Raw genomic sequence first — 26,302 nt, 5'->3', positions numbered from 1 at the left:
TTAAAAAAAAATTAATTTTTTATTCTATTTTGATATTGATTTGTATCTGAAATTTAATAGAATCAAAAATAATAGAATTACAAATTTTATTATTAAATTTATATAATAAAAACAGAAATTCTAGATTAATAATTTAAATATTATTTTTAAAATCAATTCTATTCTTTATTAAATAGATAATATCAAAATTAATAAAATATTATAATATCTAGATATTTATTATTAAAATAAATAGATATTATATTATATTCAAAAATAATATAATTTAATTATAAATATATAAAAATATTTTTTAAAATAGATTCAAAATTTTATTTATAATATATAGAATTTTGAGAAAAATATTTATATTAAATATAATAAATTTTAATAGAAATTTAAGGAAAGTCTATAAAATTTTTATAATCAATTTGAAAATTATAAATACTATCTGATATCTATATCTGAGAAAAAAATATATTATATAACTTTGATATAGATTAAATTAATATTTTATTATCAAAATTGAAAATAATATATATTTGATTTTTATTATAAAAAAATAATAAATCAATATTACTAAAAAATATTGATATTTTATAAATAAAAAAAAAATTATTATTTTAATTATTTTTGAAATTATAATTAATTAAAATATTCCTCAAATCAATCAAATCAAGAAAATAATATTTTATTTTATTTTTTGAAATAATAAAGAATCAATTACAAAATAAATTTGAATCTTTTTAAAATAGTTATCTATTTTTAGATTTAAAAAAAGATTCTTTAATATTGAATACTATAATTATAGATAGAAAAATTATATATATCCAAAATATTCTAAAACTCAGTAAATCTCAAAAATTCAATAAATAAAAAATAATTTAATTATAAATCAATAAAAAATTAGAATAAATTCTATAGATTTAGATTTATATTTTCAAATAAGAATAATTGTACAAATTTATATTCTAATCTATATTGAAAACAATATCAAAATATATATAGATTTAAATATATATATAGAAATTGATTTGATTAATATTAAATTTGTAAAAAAATATTAATTTTAGAAAATAGAATTTATAGTATCTATTCTCAAAATTATTAGAAATATATAAATATCTATTTATAATATTTGAACTATTTCTATTGTTCTCAGAGATTCAAAAAATACCAAAAAAATTATAAAACAATTCTATATTGTAATCAATAAAGATCTGAGATTTGACAGATTTCTAATATTTTTATTTAATATAATTTTAATAAACTTTTATATTGTATTAGTTCTGTAGTAGAATTATTGATAATTCAAAAACAAATTATCTAAAATAGAGATATTTATAGTTGTGAAGATTAGTAGTAGGGATAACTAATAGTCTTAGTAGCAGAGAGGAATAGTTCCAAATAGGAAATTTTCAAATTGTTGAGATTGAAATAAAATAGAGAAAATGGTTCTGATTTAGATGTGGTACTGCCCGCGGGCATACCTGTTGGGGTCTATACCCGTTGGGTCGCGGGCACAGGTACGAAATCCAAATCCGTGTCCGCCCCGAAAACCTGTTAAAAACCCGCGAAAAGCCTGTGCTAATCTAATTAGGAAGGAGTGAAGTCTTTTTATAAAAAATATATAGTTTTTTTATAAAGAATTTTACTATTTTCGGGCAAAGATCCACTTATGGGTATACCGCAGATAAATCCGCGGTATACCCGTTGAGATTCGTGCCCATGATCCAACGGGCACAGGTATCCCCCCTGCACCCGTACTGCGGTGCGGGTGCACCCTTTTGTATCCGCGGGCATGCCCGTTGCCAGGTCTATTCTGATTATCTAGTCCGGAGGATGATAACCCTATTTATGTTAATTTGATAATAGTGATTAGAATAGTTATTTGATCTGAATTGTCACATAGTAGCAAATAATAATATCACTATCGGTAGTTGTAGTGAATACTATAGCCGATATATTATAGTATAGTATTATATAATATATATAATATAATATTCAGAATAGTATATCAATTTAGTAAAATCTATAGAAAAAAAATATATATATATATACAATTCTTTAGTTTTCTAAAAAATAATCTAGTATTTTCTGACAAAAATAAATATAATTTAATAATAAATCAAAATAGAATTTCTCTAGAATTTGTAGAATTCAAAAATATATTTCAAATATAGAATTTACAAATTATATTTTCTAAAAAAAAAAATAGATCACAAAATTGAAATTTCAAGAGAATATTATTTTTTTTACAGATAGAATTGAAAATTCTACAAAAATATTTCAATAAGAAACTAAAGAATAATCAAATCAGATTTTTTATAAATTCTGCTAAAATTTCTATTTTGTTTATTTTCAAGAAAGACAGAGATTTTCAATTATATATTAATTATTGAGAATTGAACAAAATTTCTATTAAAAATAGATATTCTTTATTTTTTATCTCGGAAACTGTTAACTATCTATTAGATACTAAATTCTTTAATAAAATAGATATATAGAATATATATTATTATATTAGAATCAATAAAAATAAAGAATAGAAAACTATATTTTATATCTATTATAAATATTATAAATATATAATTATATTATTTAATTTTATTAATATTTTAGCAATATTTTAGAATTATATTTATATAATATTTGCAGAATTACTAAATACTATTTGTATTATATATCTAAATAATATATTAATTTTTCAAGAATCTGTAAAGAATATAAAATTTATCTTTGAAAAATATTCAAAAAATTATAAGAAATCCAATTTTTTGCAAAATCTGCTAAATATATATTTTTATCAATCTGAGATTGAATTTCTTGAATTTATTATAGATTAATAAAAAATAGTTATAAATTAATAATAAATCAAAATTAGTTCAAAATAGAAATTATTTTGAATCTATTACAATATATAGATATTTCTGGATTTCTATAATTTTTATCAGTAATTTATTTAAGATTATTTATTTATTATTTTATTTCTTATTGAATTTTTGAAAAAAAAAAATAGAAAAAAATCAGAATCTATACAATTAAATAAAAAAAGACAAAAATACTACTACTACAATTCTTTAATTCTGTAAAATCTAGATCTGTGCATTGGACAGTCTATAGACAGATTTTTGAAAGACCTATCCATTATAGATAATCTATCAATAGACAGAGATATCTATAGGTATATCCAGCAGATCCAGGGATGGGTCCAATTTTTGTATTATTATATGTGGTAATTTTTCTGTTTCAAAATATATATTTAACTATAGCAAATTATAATAAATTATTAAAAAAACTATTTACTATATTCTATTCAAATATAGATTAAACTATATTAGTATCAATACAACTATATTACTATCAAGTTTTTATAGAATTATATATTTTAGCCAAGATTCTAAATTTGCTCTACAATTGGGCCGATACTGGATATCTGGGCGGTCTATGGCTGGACTGATTTCTGAAGAGTCTATCTATACTAGACCTCGCCGATGCCCAACCCTAGGGCAAATTTCTATGCCCTTGCCCTTGGGCACGGCATGCCGTGCCCTGCCCATGCCCGAGACCCACTAGGACATGGGCATAAGCTCTATGCCCTTATTCTTGGGTACAGCATGCCGTGCCCTGCCTATGCCCTAGCGCTATATCTGCAAAATGCCCGGTTTAGTATAATTTAATGCAAATTTTAGGATGTAATTTTTTTCTGTATCAACAATATAATTATTGATTGATTGGCAATTTGATCTATCAATAATAATTTAATTATAATTTCAAAATTATAATTAAATCTCTTGTATTTAGATAGCTGAATAGTATTATCACTTTTGATAATTTGGATATTGTTCTATTGTAAATTGAATTTTATTTAATAGTACTGGTAGCAAAATAGAAACTATATATTGTATATATAGAATATTATTATTATTTTTATAGTCAATCAATTTCCAAATTATCTAAATCCTGAACAAATTTTTAAAAATACAAATTAAATAAATAATAGCAATTGTATTATCACAAATTTGTATAAATATATTATATTTATATAATTTATAATACAAAATATATATATACAATAGCTATATTCAATCTCTATTTTTATACAAAATTTTAAGCGAAAATAGATATTACTATATAATATCTATCTTTTTTATTTGTTAATTGTTGTATATTCAATCAATATATAATATCTGGAATTCTTATTTTTCTCAGATTCTCAAATTTAGAATATCCAACAATTGTCGATTCTCTATTCTGAAATTCTTTATTTTGTTATATCTTTTTTTTCGGATACTTTGCTCTTCTCACAAACTGACTATAATAATTATAATAAATTATTAACAATAGCAATAGCAGCAGTAATCTCTATATCTATTTCTATATCTATAACTATATCTAGAATATCAATACTGTCAATATTATCGGCCAATCTATCTATATCTAGATATTCAGTGATACCGAAATTGCTAGAGAACAATTAAGAAGAAAATTGAATAGTATATCAAGATAAAAGCAAAAGAAATTTCGAATATTGATAGTTGCAAATTGTATATATCAAGAAGCCAGAAAGTCAAAAAATCAGATAGAATAGCAAAAAAAGAAAATCAGATATATAGAATATATTTAGCCAAATAATTTATTTTCAGACTGGCGAATCTAAAATCAAATATTATAAATATAGTAATATATTAGTATATCTATTCTATCAGTTACAGAGATCAAATATACAACAGAAGCACTATATATATTGTCTATCCAAAAAAATACTACTATTATTTTTTGTTAAAAAACAAACTAATAATCAGATAAGATCAAACACAAAATCTTTTATTATATTATTAATAATAATTACTATCAGTATACTATATACTGACAATTCAATCTCTATTTCAAGAGCTAATAAACAAAGTAATTAGTGACTATTATCTTGAATTTGATTTTTCTATTTATCATTGTTGAATAATCAGTATAGAGAGATTTGATTGATCTAGTACAAAGTATTTTCTATTCTATCAATTATATTTCAGAGAAAATAGTTTGCAGCTATCTCAAAAAATTGGCAAAAAATCAGCAAAAATAGATTTTAAACAAACTGCTGTCAAATATCAAATTCTTATTTAGTTTTGATTGCTGGATATTGCTATTCAATCAGATTTTTTTAGCTGTTGTTATTTATTTTATTAATGCTGATTGAGAATATCAAGAAATTCTTCTGGAATTTGAATTTTTGTAGAAGTGATATATCGGTGTCTATTTTGCAGAAATCTTGATAAACAAAGTATTAAGAAAATATAATATACAAGATCAGATTATAACAGTAATATCTAATAATATCAGCAACAACAATATTTTGATCAAAGTTATAAAAAAAAACTATAATATTGATTTTATACAATCACTTTATCTAGTTTATATAATTTAACTCAATTTGAATACTATATTTGCTCAAATAAAAGCTGAGCTAAAGAATAGTCAAATAAAAGATTCTATTTTATTAATTGATAATTATACTAGTTTAAAGATCAAAATCTCTATTATATTGAAAAAAATAAATAGCTATTTTTTGGCCGAAAAATATCTAGTTTTCAATAATCTTGTTCTATTGACAGTTATTTGTCAGATATTTTTTAGCCAAAAAATCTCTTCCAATAATATTTGTATTGCTAATATTTTTTTTTTTATTAAATATATAGTCTTATTGTCTTTGTCAATAGTAGTAATTTATATAAAAAATCTTTTCTAAAATTGCAATATATAAATAGCAGTCTCTCAGATTCTTGTCTGTGATTGTTTATATCTATCTGAGATATATATATCTGATAGAATTCAATCTATTTGATACTGTATTATATCAAATAATTGCAGAAATATTTTGACAAATATTATAATCAGAAAAATCTAAATACAATAAAATTGAGCTCTGATAAATAATATCAGATAGATTATTTGTTTATTATATTTCAGTTATTCTATAGATATATTAAAGCTATTTCAATATTGAAAAATATTACTATCTATTATATTTTCTGTTTTTATAATAAATTGTTTGAATATATTGAGATATCTATCAAATAAATATAGTGCAAAAGAATTCTATAGTATAATAAAATACTGAATATATTAAATTATATCAATAACAAACTTAATCAATATTATCAAATAACTGCTAAATCTAATTTGGAATATCTTTATATATATAGTACAATTCTGATATCTCAGAACAAACTATATTATTTCAAAGAATATCCAGACTGGCAAGATTATTTATATTATCTAGAATATATATTTAGTTTATATCAATAAATATATATATATCAGAATCTATAATATAATTGAATTTTGGCTAAAATTCAATAGCCGCTATTATTTAATCTGGTAATATTATTAATATCCAGATCCAAAAATTATAATATATTATTGCTGATATAGTTAAAGCAAAACAAATTAGATCTCTACTATAGTATTAATATATATTTTTATATATATTTTTATTTTTATTTTAATCAGATTGATATTGATTCTGTGATTATTCAGCGGTATTGGAAATATATATTTGCCTGCAGTAATTCTGGAAAGATTATCAAATACAATATCCAATTTTGTCAGCTGTTGTATAAGATAATTGTCTATTTCTGCAAACAGAACAGAAATAGAACAATTGTTCAATTCTTGTTGCAATATCTGCTATCATTATCAGAGATTGCTGAATTTCTCTACTATTTATGAATAGATACTTTATCTTTGTGCTACTAGATTGGATATTGATAGATAAAAACTTGTATTCACTAAAGATTTTGACAATGCAGATAATATTACTGATTTGATTGATAAAACAAATATTTTTAAACTGGATAGAGAAGATATTAACTATATTAGCAATGATAAACAAAATAACAACAATCAGCTGATAGATATTTCAGATCTATATTTACAGAGTTTGAATACCGATTACTATAATATTCAACTGCTGTCTCAGTTATCTGATTGTATATCAAAAAGACTATATTAGAACAACAATACTGATAAAGATTGAATAGCAAACAACAGAATTGATAATACTGATAGTAATATCAGTAGTAATAATATACTGCTGCAATTATTTTCCAAGCGGTCAAAACAATATACCAAGCTGCTGATTTAGCCAGCTGGTTTTGAGCTATTACAATAAAAGCTCTACAAAGACAGAGCTGATTTTTCGGCTGAAAAATACCTATAGCTGAATATCTTGCTGTTGAATTAAGATTGGTATACTGCTATAGCTATATCAGCTATATATTTCAGATACAATAATAACTACTCTCTCTTATATTTTCTCTGCTCAGTTGCTTCTCAGTTGTTTCTTGGTTATTTGCTGTCTGGGATATCTTTCTGTCTGGGATACCTTTCTGTCTGGGGTATCTTTCTGTCTGAGATGTCTTTCTGTCTGGGATATCTTTCTGTCTGGGATATCTTTCTGTCTGGGGTGTCTTCCTGAACAGATTATATTATGAGTATATATACAAATCTTTCGCTCTTTCAATTTCTTCTTTTTCAAATATCTTTTTTTCTTTCTGTTAATTCAATTATCGATTCAGTCAATTTGTCTGATTCTCTATTCTCTATTTTGTTTCTGTTTTGTCTGGCAGTATATAGTTTGCGGTATATAGTATATAACTTGCTGCTGTATATGGTTTGCGGTATAATCTATATAGTAAATCTGTATTTGATCTCTTTTTCTATTTTAAATTTGAATTTTATACTAATATTGAATATAGCTGTTTGATTCTGTTTTACTTGATTATTCTTTGATTGTATTAGTAGAATTGTTTTTCAATTGTTTTTTTGTTCTATTTTTGTAAGTTTCTTTGTGAGTTTCTTTATATTTGGATTCGATTCCAGATCTTGAACTCTCAATAGCAAAATCTGATTACTTTGTCTGTGCTAATTTATATTTATAGATTAGTATTTATTATAGCTGAATTAATAAATATTCAGCTATATCAATATTTATTGCTTTTTATTATAGAGTATTCTGCTATATCAGAATTCTCTGTCAATTTTATAATCGAAAATCAATATATTATAAATATAGATTAGATAATTGATATTTTGAATTTTGTTAGTATTCAAAACAAAACCAAAGTTTATAGTTTGATTATTGATTGCTATAATCAATTGATCAATTATTATTAGTATATTGAATCTATTATCTATCAATTTTATAACTTTGTTTGTATCAATTAGCTATAGTAAAATAATAAATTATTTAAGAATTTCTGAGAGCGGTTCTCTTATATTATTGAAATCCAAGATCGCAAAGCACAGAATCTTACTGCTATCAATAAATATTAGAAGAAAGCAGCTTCTATATAGAATCAAAAAAATATTCAATATTTCTTCTACAGCTATATTACAATCAAAATTTTGGCCCAGAAAATACAGAAACTGATAGCAATCAAACTGTTTTATAATATAGCTATATTAGTAATCAATAATAAAACTGTATAGTATTTTCTTTATACAGATTGAGGTTATTGATATGACAAAAAAATGATCCAGATTGATCTATTATATATATCTATTCAGCAAAATCTTAATTCTCTGCAATATAATAATCTAATTGCAGCTAAATTGCAGATTAATAATAATAGTTTTTATTGTATATAGAATCTGGATTATAATTTTGATCTATCTGTTTTGACTGCAGTATTTGCAATTATATCTGCCAGATTTTATGCTGTTGAAAGTATTACCAATGAAACAATTAATACAGAAATAGAGAATATCAATCAAATAGATATTGAGATAGAGAATACCGAGATCAGCAGCCATAATTCTTTATAGATCTCTGATTCTATATTTGATATCTTCTTTTATTCAGTATCTGATATCTTAGCTAATATCTGTGGATACTATTTTTCTATATCAAAAATAAATAAATTTGCAATATCTATTAGTTATTCTATTTATCAAGATCAGTAGATTGCTTTGTATTAGCTATACTGGAAACTTTTTTATCTGTCTGATAGTATTTTATCAATCACTATTTGTTTCAATTATATATAGAGACTGTTTGCAATACTGGATATATATACAATCAAAAAATTATATCAGCAATTGACTGATTATCTGATCGATATCTATCAGTATCTGAATTAGACCTCGCCAAAACCCAAGGGCATGCCCGAACCCGCTGCCCGAGCCCTAGGGCAAGGGCATGGGCAGGGTACGGCAAGCCGTGCCCTAGGGCATGGGCACAAATCTATACCCTTACCCTTTTTTGCCCGAATAGATTCGGGCACGAATGCCCCAGTGGTGCCTGAGAATGCCTGAAAATGGAAATTTCATAAAATTCATTAATTTCACGGTATTTTTGGGTATTTTATTGGTAATTGCAAAACAAAGTGCTCCGAGCAGAATATAACTAGAAAAGAACAAACAGTATTCAATGTCAATAGAGTTTACATAAATAAACAAATAATCGATATATCAGATGGTCTGGCATAAATAGCATAATATGGATAGCTAATTTGATTATCAACAATTTCATTCCTTCTCAGCTGCAATTTTAATAATCATCCAGAGTCAACAAAATCACATATCAAATATCCCGTAGCGAAAACAACTATCCATCCTTATCTTCTATCTTTTATCATCTCTATTTCAATCTCAAAAAGCAATATTATCTAAGGACTGTAAAGTTCATGCTCAACTCGATAAAAGAATGATTGAGGACCATAGAGCTTTCGCTCCATCTCCTCCTGCTCCTCAAATTTTTGCATATACTGAGCATGCACTTTGTTCCGCCATACAGTAATAAAATCACCTGCAGCTTGCCTATCTCGGCCGAATAAGATATCAAGCTCCTTTGCCACACGGTGAGCATGCCACTGCTCTGTATCCATAAGACAAGCCGAAATATAGTTGTCCAAATGGAGTTTTGAGGCTGCAGAGAATGCCGATGGACCTTTATTGTGTTTTGCAGAGATTAAATCAGAGAGTGTTTTTGGTACAGGGAACAAATCTCGATGGGCTTTGCTTAAATCCTCAAATATATCTCCTTCAGGAATATCGAGTGTATTTCCATTATTCTGCAAAGCAGCAAACCAAGGTAAAACATTGATTCTTTGTTTGGTTGCAGGGCCAGTCGATCTATGTAGCAGTAGCGGTGAAGATAAACATATATCGAATGCAGTATAAATCTGTTTAGTCCAATCTATATTGAACTTGTAGATATGGCTATTATTCCACCACTCTGATTGAATAGCATGAATAAAGCCTGAGCTGCGATTTGGGATACTGTCCCACCACTCTCGCAATTTGTTTGGATCATGCATTCCCAAAAGAAGTTCAGTACAATTGTCAGTATCCTCATCCTTTAGTGCAACTGATCCTTATAGCAAATTGCCACCTCGGCCGGTATCCATATAGTCAGCCACATTAATATCAATATGACGAAAAAAGGTTTGCTCGCCGGTCTTGATGTTCTTGGTATAGTAGGGATATAAGATTAGACGCCATACATGATCAGGTCAAAAAAAAACATAGAGCATATAATAGCCTAGGTCTTGCCGAATCAGCTGCTGCACTAAAGAGTGCCACATATTCCTCTGCCAACCGATACGGGGATGATTGTCGATCTCGCGATAGTGATATTTGTAGAGAGCAAACTCTTGTTCAATCTTATCAACCAGACTATTTGGATGTTGACCATCCCAATTCTCAGCCAACCAGGCAAACAAACCAGGGACAACAATACTACCATTCTGCTGCATCTCGGCATACAAATTGGTAGTTGGCATATAAGACTGTATATACTCTCTGTGGTAAATATATCTGAACAATGACTCCACAGAAAGCCACTGGCTATATTCCTCGAAATTGGCAATCAAAGATAGCACTTGCTTTGCCTGATGAGTAAAGATCGATTGGTCAAGGTGGGCTGTACCGACAGAGGATAAGACGGTAGATGCATTGTCTGGATGTAGAGGTTTTTCGGCCGAAAACTATCTGGTATGTTCTTTGTGATATGTATCCCAGTTATCCAGATGCTGATAGATATTGACCAGACGATCAGTCAATTGCTGATATGATTTTTTGGTTGCATGCATGTCCAGCATTGCGAACAGTCTCTGCGCGTGATTGAAACAAATGGTGGTTGGTAAAATGCCATCAGGCAGGTGAAAGAGCTCCCGGCCTAGTTGACGCAAAGCAATCTGCTGATCTTGATGGGTGGGATGACTGGTGGACATTGCAAGCTTATTCATTTTCGACGCAGGAAGATAGCACCCGCAGACGCTAGCTGAGGCATCAGATGCTGAATGAGGGAAGGCGTCGGATATGGGATCTGAGATCCGTGAAGAATTGTGGCTGCTGGTCTCGGCATCCTCCATCTCAGCATCTGCTTGATCGACATTCTCCATTTCTGCATCAGTTGTTTCACTGGTAGTACTTTCAACAGCGTAAGGCCTGGCGGATGTAATCGCAAATGCTGCAGTCAAAGCAGGTAGATCAAGATCATGACCCAGACCCTGCGCACAACAAAAACCATCATCGTCAATCTGCAATTTAGCTGCAATCAGATCATCATACTGCAGAGGATTAAGATTTTGCCGAACAGATGCATATGACAGATCAATCTGGGTCATTTTTTTGTCACGTCGATGACCTCGACCTGTACGAAGAAGACGCTGTACAGTTTCATTGTTGACTGCTAGCATAGCCATATTGTAAGACAGTTTGGTTGCCACCAGTTTCTGCGCTTTCTGGGCCAAAGTTTTGGTTGTAATACGGCCGTAGAAGAAACGTTGGGCATTTTCTTGGCCCTATACAGAAGCTGCTTTCTTCTGATATTTGTTGATAGCAGCGAGATCCTGCGCTTTGCGATCTTGGATTTCAATAGCGCGAGAGAACTGCTCTCGGAAATCCTCAGATGATTTACTGCTCTGCCACAGCTGATTGGTGCAAGCAAATTTGTAAAGTCGACAGATAATAGATTCAACATGCTGGTGGTGATTGATCAATTGTTCATGGCAATCAATAGCCAAACTGTAAGCTTTGGCTTTGTTTTGAATACTGACAGAGCTCAAGATATCGATCATCTGATCTGCATTCGTGATATACTGATTTTCGATTACAAGACTGGCAGAGAATTCTGGTATAGCGGAGTGCTCCATAGTGGAAAGCGATGGATGCTGGTACAGCTGAATATCCATTAATTCAGCTATGGTGAGCGCTGATCTGCAAATATAAATTAGCACAGACAAAGCAATCAGATTTTGCTATTGAGGGCCTGAGGCCCGGAATCGAATCCAAATACAAAAAAACTCACAAAGAAACTTACAAAGATAGGACAAAAAAACAGTCAAAGAACAGCCCTGCTGATGCAGTCGAAGAACGGCCAAGCAAAACAGAATCAAGCAGCTGTATCCAATATTAGTATAAAATTCAAATTTAAAGCAGGAGAAGAGATCGGATACAGATTTGCTATATGGATCATACCGCGAGCCACACGCGGCGGCGAGTCACACACTGCACACCGCAAGCTATGCACTGCCAGGCAAGACAGGAACAAGACGGGGAATAGGGAATCAGACAAACTGGCTGGATCGACAATTGAATTGACAGAAAGAAAGAGAGATGTTTGAAGAAGAAGAAATTGAAAGAGCGAAAGATTTGTATATATATTCACAATACAGCCTGTTCAGGAAGGCACCCCAGACAGGAAGGCACCCCAGACAGGAAGACACCCCAGACAGCAAACAACCGAAAAACAACCGAGAAGCAACCGAGCAGGGAAGATACAAGAGGGAGCAGCCATTATTGCGCCTGAAATATACGGCTGATGCGGCTGTAGCAGTATGCCAATCTTAATTCAACAGCAAGGCATCCAGCTGTAGACGTTTTTCGGCCGAAAAACCAGCCCTGTCTTTGCAGGGCTCTTATTGTAGCGGCTCAAAGCCAGCTGGCTAAATCGGCGGCTTGGTACATCATTTTGACCGCTTGGGGAATGATTGCGGCAGTATATCATCGCTGCTGGTGTCACTATCAGCATTATCAATTCCATTGTTTGCTGCTCGATCTTCATCAGTGTTGTTGTCCTGATATGGTCTTTTTGATGCACAACCAGATGACTGAGACGGCGGTTGAACATTATGGTAATCGGTATCCAAACTCCGTAAATATGGATCCGAAATATCTACCAGCTGATCGTCGTTACTCTGTTCATCATCGCTAATATAGTTGATATCTTCTCCATTCAGCTCAAGAATATTTGCCTCATCAACCAAATCGGTAATACCATCTGCATCATCAAAATCTTTAGTGAATATGAGCTTTTGTCTGTCAATGTCCAATCTAGTAGCACAAAGATAAAGCATCTGTTCACGAATAGTAGAGGGATTCAGCGATCCCCGGCAATAATAGCAGATATCGCAACAAGAATTGAACAATCGTTCCACTCCCGCCCCGCTTACAGGAATGGACAGTATATCTCGTGCAACAGCTGACAAAATTGGATATTGCATTTGATAATCTTTCCAGAATTGCCGCAGGCAAGTATGCATCCCCAACGCCGCTGAGTAGTCGCAGAATCAATACCAGCCCGATCAAAATAAAAATTAAAATATATATAAGAATATATACCAATGCTGCAGTAGAGATCTAATTTGTCTTGCCCTAACTATACCGGCAACAATGCATTATAATCCTTGGATCTGGATATTAATGACATCACCAGATTAGATGACGGCGGCTGTTGGATCTTAGCCAAAGTTCGATCATACTGCGGATCCTGGTATGTATGCATTCGCTGACGCAAACTAGATACATATTCTAGATAATATAGATAATCTTGCCAGTCTGGATGCTCTTTGAAATAGTATAGTTTGTTCTGAGGCACCAGAATTGTGCCATGCATATAAAGATGTTCCAAATCAGATTCAGCAGTCATTTGATAATACTGGCTAAGTTTGTCGTTGGCATGATTTAATATATTCAGCATTTCATTATGCCATAGAACCCTTTTGCGCCGTATTCGCTTGATAGATGTCTCAATATGCTCAAACAATTCGTTGTAAAGACAGAAAACATAGTAGATAGTGATATCTTTCAATATTGAAATGGCTTTGGTATATCTATAGAACAGCTGAAGTATAGTAAGCAAATAGTCTATCTGACGCCATTCATCGGAGCTCAGTTTCATTATATTCAGATTTTCCTGATCACAATATTTGTCAAAATATTTCTGCAATTGTTTGGCGCGACGCAGTATCAAGTAGATTGAATTCCACCGGGTGTATATATCTCGGACAGGCATAAGCGATCGCGGGCGAGGATCTGAGAGACTGCTGTTTGTGCGCTGCAACTTTAGAAAAGACTCTTTGCATAAGCTGCTACTGTTGACAAAGACAGCAAGACTGCATATCTAATAGAAAAGAAAATATTAGCAATACAAATATTATTGGAAGGGGTTTTTCGGCTGAAAAATACCTGGCAAATAACCACCAACGGAGCAAGACCATTGAAAGCTAGACGTTTTTCGGCCGAAAAACAGCTGCTCACTTTTTTCAATGTGGTGGAGATTTTGATCTCCGAGCCAGCATGATCATCGGTTGATGAGATAGGATCTTCCATTTGGCTGTTCTTTGGCTCGGCTTTCATTTGAGCAAGCATAGCATTCAAACTGAGCTGAATTACATGAGCTAGACAAGATAACTGTATAAGATCGATGCCATAGTTCTCTTTCATAGCTTTGATCAAGGCATTGTTGTTACTGGCATTATCAGATATCACCGCCACAACCCGATCTTGTATATTGTATTTTCTTAGCACTTTGTCCATCAAGATTTCTGCAAGATAGGCACCGGTATACTGCTTCTGCAAAAATTCAAATCCCAGAAGAATCTCTCGATACTCCCAGTCAGCATTGATAAAATAAGCAACAACAGCCAAAAAAGCCTGATTGAATGGCGATGTCCAGCAATCAAAACTGAGCGAGAGTTTGGTATTTGGCGGCAGCTCATTTAAAATCTGCTCTTGCTGATTTTTTGCCAATTTTTCGAGATGGCTGCAAACTGTTTTCCCTGAAATATGATTGATAGGGTAGGGGATGCTTTGTGCTAGATCAATCAAATCTCTCCACACTGGTTGCTCAACAATGGTGAACGAAGAGTCAAATTCGAGATGGTAGTCACTAATTGCTTTGTCTATTGGCTCTCGGAGTAGAGATCGAGTTGTCGGTATGCAGTATGCTGATAGTGACTATTATTAGTAATATAATAAGGGATTTTGTGTTTGATCTTACCTGATTATTAGTTTGCTTTTTAACAAAAAATGACGGTAGTGCTTTTTTGGACAGACAATATGTGTAGTGCTTCTGTTGCGTATTTGATCCCTGCGACCGATAGGACGGATATGCTAACATGCTACTATATTTATGGCATTTGATTTTAGATTCGCCAGTCTGGAAATGAGCCACTTGGCTGAATATATTCCACATATCTGATCTTCCCTTTTTGTCATTCCATCTGATTTTTTGACTTTCTGGCTTCTTGGCATACACAGTTTGCAACCACCAGCGCTCGAAATCCCTTTTGCTTTCATCTCAGTATACTATCCAGTTTCCTTCTTGATTGTTCTCTAGCGATTTCGGTATCGCTGGATATCTGGATGTAGATAGATTGGCCGATGATATTGACGGTGTTGGTGTTCTAGATATAGTTGTAGATATAGAGATGGATATAGGGGTTGCTGCTGCTATTGCTATTGCTAATAATTCATCATGATCATTATGGTCAGTTTGTGAGAAGGGCAAAGTATCCGAAAAGGAAGACATAACAAAATAAAGAATTTCGGGATAGAGAATCGACAATTGTCGGGTATTCTGGATTTGAGAATCCAAGAAAGATGAGAATTCCAGGCATTATATATCGGTTGGATATACAACAATTAACGAATAAAAGAGATGGATATTATATAGTAATATCCACTTTCGCTTAAAATTTTGTGTGAAAATAGAGATTGAATATGGCCATTGTATATATATATTTTGTATTGTGAATTATATAAATATAATATATTTATACAAATTTGTGGTGATACAATTGCTATTATTTATTTAATTTGTATTTTTAAAAATTTGTTCAGGATTTAGATAATTTGGGGATTGGTTGGCTGTGAAAATGGTGATGATACTCTATATATACAATATATAGTTTCTATTTTGCTATCGGCACTATTAAATAAAATTCAATTTACAATAGAACAATATCCAAATTATCAAAAGTGGCAATACTATTCAGCTATCTAAATACAAGAGATTCAATTATAACTTTGAAATTATAATTAAATTATTATTGATAGATCGAATTGCCAATCAATCAACAATTACATTGTTGATACAGAAGAAAATTACGCCCTAAAATTTGCATTAAATTATGCTAAACCGGGCATTTTGCGGGTATAGCGCTAGGGCATAGGCAGGGCACGGCATGCCGTACCCAAGGGTAAGGGCATAGAGCTTATGCCCATGCCCTAGTGGGTCTCGGGCATGGGCAGGGCACGGCATGCCGTGCCCAAGGGCAAGGGCATGAATTTATACCCATGCCCGAGTGGGTCTCGGGCATGGGCAGGGCACGGCACGCCATGCCCTAGGGCAAGGGCATAGAAATTTGCCCTAGGGTTGGGCATCGGCGAGGTCTAATCTGAATAACTGAAATATATATTATAAAGAATATATCAGATAATTTTCGGTTGAAAAATCTCTATATTCAGACAATATATCTATTGTCTTATTCTCTATTAATATAGTCTATTTTGATCAATCGATCTTTGTTTATTAGATAAAACAAATACTAGCTTTGATTGCCAATTTTGAGAAATATAGTCAATAGTTTTCTATAGAATTATTGTTTAGATATATTTACTATAGAGAATATATACAGTTTTATATATCAACTATCAATTTGTATATTAAGATATAGTAGAATAGTAGTATTGTTGTCTCTGATTTGTTTATCTGATTGACTGAGAATTGGAATAATCAATATCCAAATAATCTAATTGATAAGATTGAATAAGAGTTTACTCTTTATAAATATTACTATCACAAGATCGACAATTATTTCTGTATCGATTGGCAGAGAAATATATAATATTCTTTAATACAATAGCTGATTCGGCAAGATCTAGACTATTATATACTCTATATTTTTTTTTGATCTAATTATATATAGTATCTAATTTTATATCTCTACTATATCAAGAATATCAAGATTAGCGAGTAAATCTTTTTTTGTTATATTGATATTAATATAGCTGACTATATAGATATTGATCAAGATAGTAATTTGCTATAAGAATTAGTTGCACTAAAGAATAAGAATATTGATAATTGTATTGAATTTCTTTTGGGAATATATAATCTAAACAAATTGTGAAAGTGATAGAACAATATTCCAAATTGCAGCTCAGATTTTATTTATACTATTTGATCAGAGTAATAGAATAATAGCTATATCTACAAGTTCAATACAGATTGGACTAAACAGATTTGTATTATATTTGATATATATTTATTTTTACTGCTATTGCTATATAGATTGATTGATTCTATAATTAAACAAAGAATCAATATTTTATTTTGATTTACTGTTTTGCAGAATAATAGAAATATATTCGATATTTCTGAAGAAAATATATTTGAGAATTTAAGCAAAATCTATCAAGATTTGTCTTCTGCACTAAAAATACTCTCTGATTTGATCTCTGCAAAATACAATAAAGATTTATCGATATTTTCTGCAATCTCAAAACTTTATTTGGACAACTATATTTCGGTTTGTCTTGTGGATATAGAGCAATAATATATTTGCTATATAGCAAAAAAACTTGATATATTATTCGGTCAAGATAAGCAAACTATAGAAAATTTTATTATTGTATAGCAGAATAAAGTATATACTCAGTATATATAAAAATTTGAGAAGCAGAAGAAAATAGAGTGAGAGCTCTATAACTTTTAATTATTCTTTTATTGAATTGAATATAGACTTTACAGTTCTTAGATAATATTGCTTTTTGAGATTGAAATAGAGATAATAAAAGATAAAAGATAAAGATAAATAGTTGTTTTTGCTATAGAATATTTGATATATAATTTTGTTGATTCTGGATAATTATTAAAATTGCAACTAAGAAAAAATGAAATTATTGATAATCAAATTAGCTATCTATATTATACTATCTATATCAGACTATTCAATATATTGATTATTTGTTTATTTATATAAACTCTATTGATATTGAATACTGTTTGTTTTTTTCTAGTTATATTCTGCTCGGAGCACTTTGTTTTGCAATTACCAATAAAATATCCAAAAATACTATAAAATTAATAAATTTTATGAAATTTCCATTTTCAGATATTCTAAGACACCACTGGAGCATTCATGCCCGAATCTATTCGGGCAAAAAAGGGTAAGAATATAGATTTGTGCCTATGCCCTAGGGCACGGTATGCTGTACCCTGCCTATGCCCGTGACCCACTCGGGCAAGGGCACAAATCTATGCCCTTGCCCTAGGGGCTCGGGCAGCGGGTTCGGGTATGCCCTTGGGTTTTGGCGAGGTCTAATCTATACTCTGTCTATGGGCTGTCCAGCTGGGCCGGCCCATGGATATTGCACAGGTCAAGTAAAATCTATTTATATAAAGATAAATATCTCTAAATTTGATATAATAGAAATATTATTTCAATTATATAAAAAAGTATAGTATTCAATTGTATTCTGACCAAAAAAATTTATATCCGCAGAATATAATTATACTATCTTGGATCAAAAACTATATACTATTATATAATTCTTTAAATATTGATACAATATTTTGAAAAAAATAGATATTATATTGAGATTTTCTCTGATTATAATAATTTGAAATTATTTATATAGTAGTTCAAGATCAACAAAAGATAAATTAGATAGTATTTATATTTGATTCTATTTGATTTTGTTATTTTGTATTAGTCAGATAAAACAAATTCTATTGATAAATTGTCTCAAATTTCTAGAGTTAATATAACGGATAGATTCTATTGTTTGGGTTTATAGATTACCACTCGGCCAAAAGAGACCACAATATCGAAGCGAAAGCTTCGATATTTCCAAACTATATATATATAAGTAGACGTGGTACTGTACCCGTTGGGTCGCGGGCACGGGTACAAAATCCAAACCTGTGCCCGCCCCGAAAACCTGTTAAAAACCTGCGAAAAACCTGTGCTAATCTAATTAGAAAGAAGTGAGATCTTTTTATAAAAAATATATAGTATTCTTATAAAGAATTTTACTATTTTCGGGCAAGGACCCACTTACAGATATACCCGTTGAGGTTTGTGTCTGTTGGGTCACGGGCACAGGTATCCCTTCTGCACCCGCACCGCGGTGCGGGTGCACCCCCTCGTACCCGCGGGCATGCCCGTTGCCAGGTCTATATATAAGGTATAGATAGTGCAAAAGTATATTTAGACCTTGCCAAAACCCAAGGGCATGCCCGAACCCGCTGCCCGAGTGGGTCTCGGGCATGGGCAGGATACGGTGTGCCGTGCTCTAGGGTATGGGTACAAATCTATATCCTTAGTCTTTTGTGTCCGAATCTATTCGGGCACGAATGTCCTAGTGGTGTCTGAGAATGTCCGAAAATGAAAATTTTATAAAATTCATTAAATTAGCAGTATTTTTTGATATTTTTTGAAGAATTTCAAAACAAAATACTCTGAGTAGAATACATAGAATAGAATAGTATTTAATATCAATAGAATTTATAGAATAAATAAATAATCGATATATCAGATAGTATCGCATAGATAATATAATATAGATAGCTAATTTGATTATCAACAAATTTATTTCTTCTCAGCTGCAATCTTAATTATATTCAGAATCAACAAAATTATATATCAAATATATTATAGCAAAGATAACTATCTATTTCTATTTTCTTCTTTTATTATCTTGATCTCAATCTCAATGTAACAATACTAAGATACAAGCTAGCACTTGTTGACTAGGTGAGGGGATAATGGAAGAAGAACAGAAGATCAATTCAATCATTTAGTAGAATATACAAAGAGACTGATTCTTGAAGAATCTTCAAGCAATCAGGATAAGATAGACAAAGTTATTCAATCTTTTTCTTATATATCTTCTTCAAGAAAGAAGTGGTATCGAATCGGATTCGAAATGTAAAGATCAGTAGCTTTATTGGCAGAGATAAGTTCTATAGTTTTACTGTATTATCTTTTAGATTCTTTATTAGAGATTCTGTGACAACTATTTTCTTTTTCTTTTGAGAATCTGGCTCCAGATATATTTATAGATTCTTCAAAGAATAGTATAGAAATATAAATGAATTCTTTGTTCTAGATTTATTTTTTTTATTATATATAGATAGAATAAATCTGTATTGACTTTATAGCAAAAGCTCAAAGAGATTTTTTCTTCAAAGAAATAATAGATATAAAAAATCAGTAAAAAACTAGTATTTCCGGAAAATATTATTTGGAAAATATTCAGTCTCGATTCTCATAACAAAATATATTCAGTTTATATTGAGATTGTTATATCTATATTTATATCTTCGACAATATCTCACCGGCAGACAGCTGTATCAGCAGCAGTTTCTGGATCAGTTTTTGTAATTTATTCAACTATAGAGACTGCAATAGCAATATCAGTTTCTGTTTTAGCAACTGCAGTATCCAATTGTATCTTAACAGTTTCTATAACAGCTGCCGGTCTGTTTTGTATTTGTAGCAGATATATACAGAAAATAAATCTGGAACAATTCTCTGTCGCTGAGAAGAAATATTAAAAGAAAAAGAAGCAGACAAAATAATAGAAGATTGTCTATAGTAAACAATAAATAGCTGTTGTTTTAACAGAAAATAGAGAAAGAGACAAAGATAATAATAATAATAGCAGTAATAATAATAATAGTACTAGTAGTGACAATAGTTATAATAGTAATAATAGAGATATTTTGAATATAAATAGTAATAATAGTATAGATAATCAAAATCTAATTATATTGCAAGACAAATATTTATTTTGTCTTTAATATTTTAATAAAGAGATTATTCAATATAAGACAAATAGTTCTGATAATTATATATTTTGTATTGATTATTATTTTGATATAGTTAATTCTAAATACTATTATATCTACTGAAATAAAAATAAAAATAGTATTTGCAAATTAGTATATTTTCAATTTCGGTTTATAGTTGTTTTGTAGACTAATAGATTCTAGATATCTACTATAATAATAGAAAATATTAAAATATTTGTTGATATCTTAGATTGGACTACTCAAATTCAAATAACAGATTATACTGAGCTATTTGGTAGTTGGATTCTTGATTATAATAATATTCAGATTGACTAAATTATATCTTGTATTCGACAGACAATATATTATTTATATATATTGATTTTCTTGTTTTACTATATAATTCAACAGTATTATATTCAGTTTGGATTTATAATTGATACTATCAATAAAGTAGAGAAAAATCGGCACTATTTCGCCGAGATTTTGCAGAGAAAACAGATTTTTATCCAGTACTCTAATTCTTTCTTTATTGATTTTTTATACTATTTATAGTACAAGAATTCTGAATACAATTTATAGCAAATAGCTGTTCAAAATTTTTTCAGATCAATAGTAGATAGACTGGATTCCAGTAAGATCAGATATATTGATAGTATATTAAAGCTGACAGATAATTTTTGTAGATTATAATAGAATCAGTTTATAATCAATTCCAATTTGTTCTTTTCTTGTAGAGAAATCATCTCAACTATATAGATATTGAAATAGATAGAATATATACAATTATATAATAGAGGATTTCTGGATAGAGATAAATAATTATTTTTTTCTATTTGAGCTGATATATATATATTTTTTCTATAGAATAGCAATATCTTTTTTGTTTATATTTTAATCTTTTCTTTTATATTTTTTTCTTTGTATTTTTGCTTTTTTTTTGTTATCTATTTTATTCTATCTCTGTTTTTTTTATTATAGTCTGATACAGTTCTAAATAGATTTGGAGAAATATTTTTTTTGTTGAAGATTTCAATTTATTGATATAGCTATTCTAATATAGAATTTCCAGAACAAAAATCTAGATTAACAATTTCTATTTATTTTTCTGATATTGATAAATCTTTTTGAGATTTATATTTTATATCTATCAATTGTATTTAAATTGATATCAATTCTATTATTTCTATTTCTTCAATTCAAGATAAAAATATCAATTTATTCTAGTTTGCTCAAGCAATATTGTCTGATTTTTTTTTCTATTTCAGATTCTGAAAAGAATCTCTTAGTTTCAGTAAAAAATTCTTATATTAATCTATTCTGTATTATTAATTTTATTATATTATATAGATTTTTTAGATTTTATTTTTGTCTTGAATAAATTTCTGTATTAAAATATCTTTAGTTCTGATTTCTTTAGATTGGCAGTCAATAAATATTGCCAAGATTTGCAATATTTATTTAATTTTATGAATCAATAATCTTTCAAAAGAAAACAAATCAAATATTGCTTTCTTTTGTCTTGATTACTGTATAAATTGCAGCTATTCAAAATACAATAAATATATAAAGAATTGTTTAATATATTGACTATTGTCTATAATTATTTATAGAGATATATATAATTGCAATTATCTATTGAAATAGATTCGGATTATTTTCAAATTTCTATTATCTCTGATTTATTATCAAAATTATATTACATAATTTTATAAAATAATAATTATATTTTTGGAGAATTTTAGAATTCTTTATTTGAATTTGTGAAGACTAGTAGTAGGGATGACTAATAGTCTTAATAGCAGAGGGGAGTAGTCCCAAATAGGAAATTTTCAAATTGTTAAGATTGAAATAAAATAGAGAAGATGGTTCAAATCATCTAGGCCGAGGGGTGATGGCCCTATTTATATTAATTTGATGATAGTGAATAGAATGGTCATTTGATCTGAATTGCCACATAGTGGCAAGTAATGATATCATCATCGGTAGTTGTAGTGAATACTATAGCCGATATACTATACTATAGTATTATATAATATATATAATATAATATTCAGATTAACAGATTTCGCAAAAAATTAAGTCTTTTATAATTTTTCAAATATTTTTCAAAAATAAATTATATATTCTTTGCAGATTTTTGAAAAGATCAATATATTATCTAGATATATAATATAAATAGTATCTAGTAATTCTGCAAATATTATATAAATATAGCTCTAAAATATTGTTGAAGTATTGATAAAATCAAATAATATAATTATATATTTATAGTATCTATAATAGATATAAAATATAGTTTTCTATTCTTTATTTTTATTGATTCTGATATAGTAATATATATTCTAGATATTCATTTTACTAAAAAATTTAGTATCTAATAGATAATCAAAAATCTCTGAAATAAAAAATAAAGAATATCTGTTTTTAACAGAAATTTTATTCAATTCTCAATAATCAATATATAATCAAAAATCTCTATCTTTTTTGAAAACAAACAAAATAAAAACTTCAGCAGAGTTTATAAAGAATCTAATTTAATTATTCTTCAGATTTTTATTGAGATATTCTTATAGAATCTTCAATTCTATCTATAATAGAGAATATATAGATCTATAAAGAAATATAGTACTCTCTTAAAATTCAATTTTGTGGTCTATTTTCTTTCTAAATAGTATAATCTATAAATTCTGTATTTAGAATATATTTTTATATTCTGCAAATTCTGAAAGAATTTGATCTTGATTTATTACTGAATTATATTTATTTTTGTCAGAAAATACTAGATTATTTTCAGAAAACTAAAGAATTGTATATATATATAGATTCTTTTTCTATAGATTTTATCAAATTGATATATTGTAAATATCTTTATTTTGAATAATTTATTCTCAAATTATTAACAATTCTACTATAGAACTAATATAATATAATAGTTTATTAAAATTGTATTAGATAGAAATATTGGAGATCTGTCAAATCTTGAATCTTTATTAATTGCAATATAGAATTGTTTTATAATTTTTTCAATATCTCTCAAATCTCTAAAAATAATAGAAGCAATTCAAATACTATAAATAGATATTTATTTGTTTTCAACAGTTTCAAAAATAGATATTGTGAATTCTGTTTTCTGAATCTGATACTTTTTTGCGAATTCAATACTAATTAAATTGATTTTTATATATATATCTAGATCTATATATATTTCAATATTGTTTTCAATATAGATTAAAATATAAATTTGTGTAATTGTTTTTATTTGAAAATATAAATCTAGATCTATAAAATCTATTTTAATTATTTATCTTTTTTTTATCAATTTGTAATTAAATTATTCTTTATTTATTGGATTTTTGAGATTTATTGAGTTTTAGAATATTCTGAATATATATAATTTTTCTGTCTACAATTATAATATTCAATATTAGAGAATCTTTTTCTAGAATCTAAAAATAAATAGTTATCTTAAAAGAGATTTGAATCTATTTTATAGTCAATTCTTTATTGTTTTGAAAAATAAAATAAATTGTTATCTTTTTGATTTAATTAATTTAAGAAATACTTTGATTGATTATAGTTCTGAAAATAATTAGAATAATTATTATTATTTTTTCTATTATATTTGTATTTCAGATACTATTTTTTTTATTTATAAAATATTAATATTTTTTAGTAGTATTGATTTATTGTTTTTTTATAATAGAAACTAAATATATATTGTTTTCAATTCTAGTAATAAAATATTGATCCAATTTAGATCAAAATTGTATAGTATATTTTTTCTCAAATACAAATACTAGATAGTATTTATAATTTTTAAACTGATTATAAAAATTCTGCAGATTCTTTTTGAATTTCTGTTGAAAATTATTGTATTCAATAAAAATATTTTTCTCAAAATTCTGTATATTATAAATAAGATTTTGAATCTATTCTAAAAAATATTTCTATATATTTGTGATCGAATTATACTATCTTTGAATATAATATAATATTTATTTGTTTCAGCAATAGATATCTAGATATTATACTATTTTATTAATCTTAATATTATCTATTTAATAAATACTAGAATTATTTTCAAAAATAATATTTAGATTGTTGATCCAGAATTTATATTTCTATTATATAAATTTAATAGTGAGATTTATAATTTTAATATTCTTGATTCTATTGAATTTCAGATATAAATCAATATTGAGACAGAATAAAAAAATCAATTCTTGTTTGAGCTCTTTCTTAAGAAATTTAGTATATTTTTTATTTTCAATTGTTTTCTGAAATATTTTCTTTTGATATCTCTATTTTCTAAAAACTTGCTCAAAAAAATTAAATATTTTATTTTCACTTTTATTAATCTTACTAGAATTTTTTGCTGTTGATTCAAGATCAATTTGTCTTATTTATTCTTAAATCGAGATATCTGAACTAATTGTTCTATTATAAACAGTTTCTCTAGTATCAATCTCAGATACAGATTCAATCTTGGATTTAGAGATCGGATCAAATCGGATACAAATCGAATACAATCTCTGTCAGATTATCGGTATAGTTTTTATAGAGATCTCAGAATCGGCAATAGAATTGCAATAGATTGAGAATATTATTATTTTTCTCAGATAGTCAAAGAAGAAGAATCAGAATTGTAACAGTACTAAAATACAAACTAATATTTGTTGACTAGATAAAAAATAATAGAAGAAAAAGAATAGAGAATCAATTCAATCACTTAGTAGAATATACAAAGAGACTGATTCTTGAAGAATCTTCAAGTAATCAGAATAAGACAGACAAAATTATTCAATCTTTTTCTTATATATTTTCTTCGAGAAAGAAGCAATATCGAATCGGGTTCGAAGTGTGAAGATCAGTAGCTTTACCAACAGAGATAAACTCTATAGCTTTACTGTATCATTCTTCAGGTCCTTTGTCAGGAATCCTGTGACAGAAACTGTCAGATAATTTTTGTGAAATATAATAGAATTAATTTATAATCAATTTCGATTTATTTTTCTCTTACAGAGAGATTGTTTTGATTATTTAGATATTAAAATAGATAGAATATATATAATTATATAATAGAAAATTCTAGATAGATATAAATAGTTGTATTTTTCTATTTGAATAGATATATATTTTCTTTATAGAATAGCAATATCTTTTGTTTATATCCCAATCTTTTCTTTTTATATTTGTTTCTTTATGTTCTTATTTTTTTTATCTATTATCTACTTT

General features: G+C 28.2%; 6 protein-coding genes across 6 annotated transcripts; all 6 read right to left on the bottom strand.

Annotated features, from left to right (window-relative positions):
• Window positions 1-9,644: 9,644 nt before the first annotated feature.
• Window positions 9,645-9,863, bottom strand: N7469_003655 (uncharacterized protein; the record flags this gene model as incomplete). The annotated part of the gene is made up of 1 exon (XM_056642575.1): window positions 9,645-9,863. One exon carries the CDS (start codon window positions 9,861-9,863, stop codon window positions 9,645-9,647), a length of 219 nt encoding a protein of 72 aa, XP_056501987.1.
• Window positions 9,864-10,352: 489 nt separating this feature from the next.
• On the bottom strand, window positions 10,353-10,733 carry N7469_003654 (uncharacterized protein; the record flags this gene model as incomplete). The annotated part of the gene is made up of 2 exons (XM_056642574.1): window positions 10,353-10,445; window positions 10,503-10,733. 2 exons carry the CDS (start codon window positions 10,731-10,733, stop codon window positions 10,353-10,355), a joined length of 324 nt encoding a protein of 107 aa, XP_056501986.1.
• Window positions 10,734-10,964: 231 nt separating this feature from the next.
• On the bottom strand, window positions 10,965-11,684 carry N7469_003653 (uncharacterized protein; the record flags this gene model as incomplete). The annotated part of the gene is made up of 1 exon (XM_056642573.1): window positions 10,965-11,684. One exon carries the CDS (start codon window positions 11,682-11,684, stop codon window positions 10,965-10,967), a length of 720 nt encoding a protein of 239 aa, XP_056501985.1.
• A 99-nt stretch (window positions 11,685-11,783) lies between these two features.
• On the bottom strand, window positions 11,784-12,134 carry N7469_003652 (uncharacterized protein; the record flags this gene model as incomplete). The annotated part of the gene is made up of 1 exon (XM_056642572.1): window positions 11,784-12,134. The coding sequence occupies one exon, from the start codon at window positions 12,132-12,134 to the stop codon at window positions 11,784-11,786; it is 351 nt and encodes a 116-aa protein (XP_056501984.1).
• An 813-nt stretch (window positions 12,135-12,947) lies between these two features.
• N7469_003651 (uncharacterized protein) lies at window positions 12,948-13,337 on the bottom strand (the record flags this gene model as incomplete). The annotated part of the gene is made up of 1 exon (XM_056642571.1): window positions 12,948-13,337. One exon carries the CDS (start codon window positions 13,335-13,337, stop codon window positions 12,948-12,950), a length of 390 nt encoding a protein of 129 aa, XP_056501983.1.
• Window positions 13,338-13,639: 302 nt separating this feature from the next.
• Window positions 13,640-15,382, bottom strand: N7469_003650 (uncharacterized protein; the record flags this gene model as incomplete). Its single annotated transcript, XM_056642570.1, has 3 exons — window positions 13,640-14,375; window positions 14,468-15,219; window positions 15,263-15,382. The coding sequence occupies 3 exons, from the start codon at window positions 15,380-15,382 to the stop codon at window positions 13,640-13,642; spliced, it is 1,608 nt and encodes a 535-aa protein (XP_056501982.1).
• Between the last annotated feature and the right edge of the window lie 10,920 nt (window positions 15,383-26,302).

This window comes from Penicillium citrinum, assembly GCF_028827155.1.
Source record: "Penicillium citrinum strain IBT 23319 chromosome Unknown utg000003l:1.0-4596430.0:1.0-4598250.0, whole genome shotgun sequence".
Taxonomy (NCBI): Eukaryota; Fungi; Ascomycota; class Eurotiomycetes; order Eurotiales; family Aspergillaceae; genus Penicillium; species Penicillium citrinum.
Note: the sequence above shows the minus strand (reverse complement) of the source record. Positions and strands in the feature narration are given on the sequence as shown.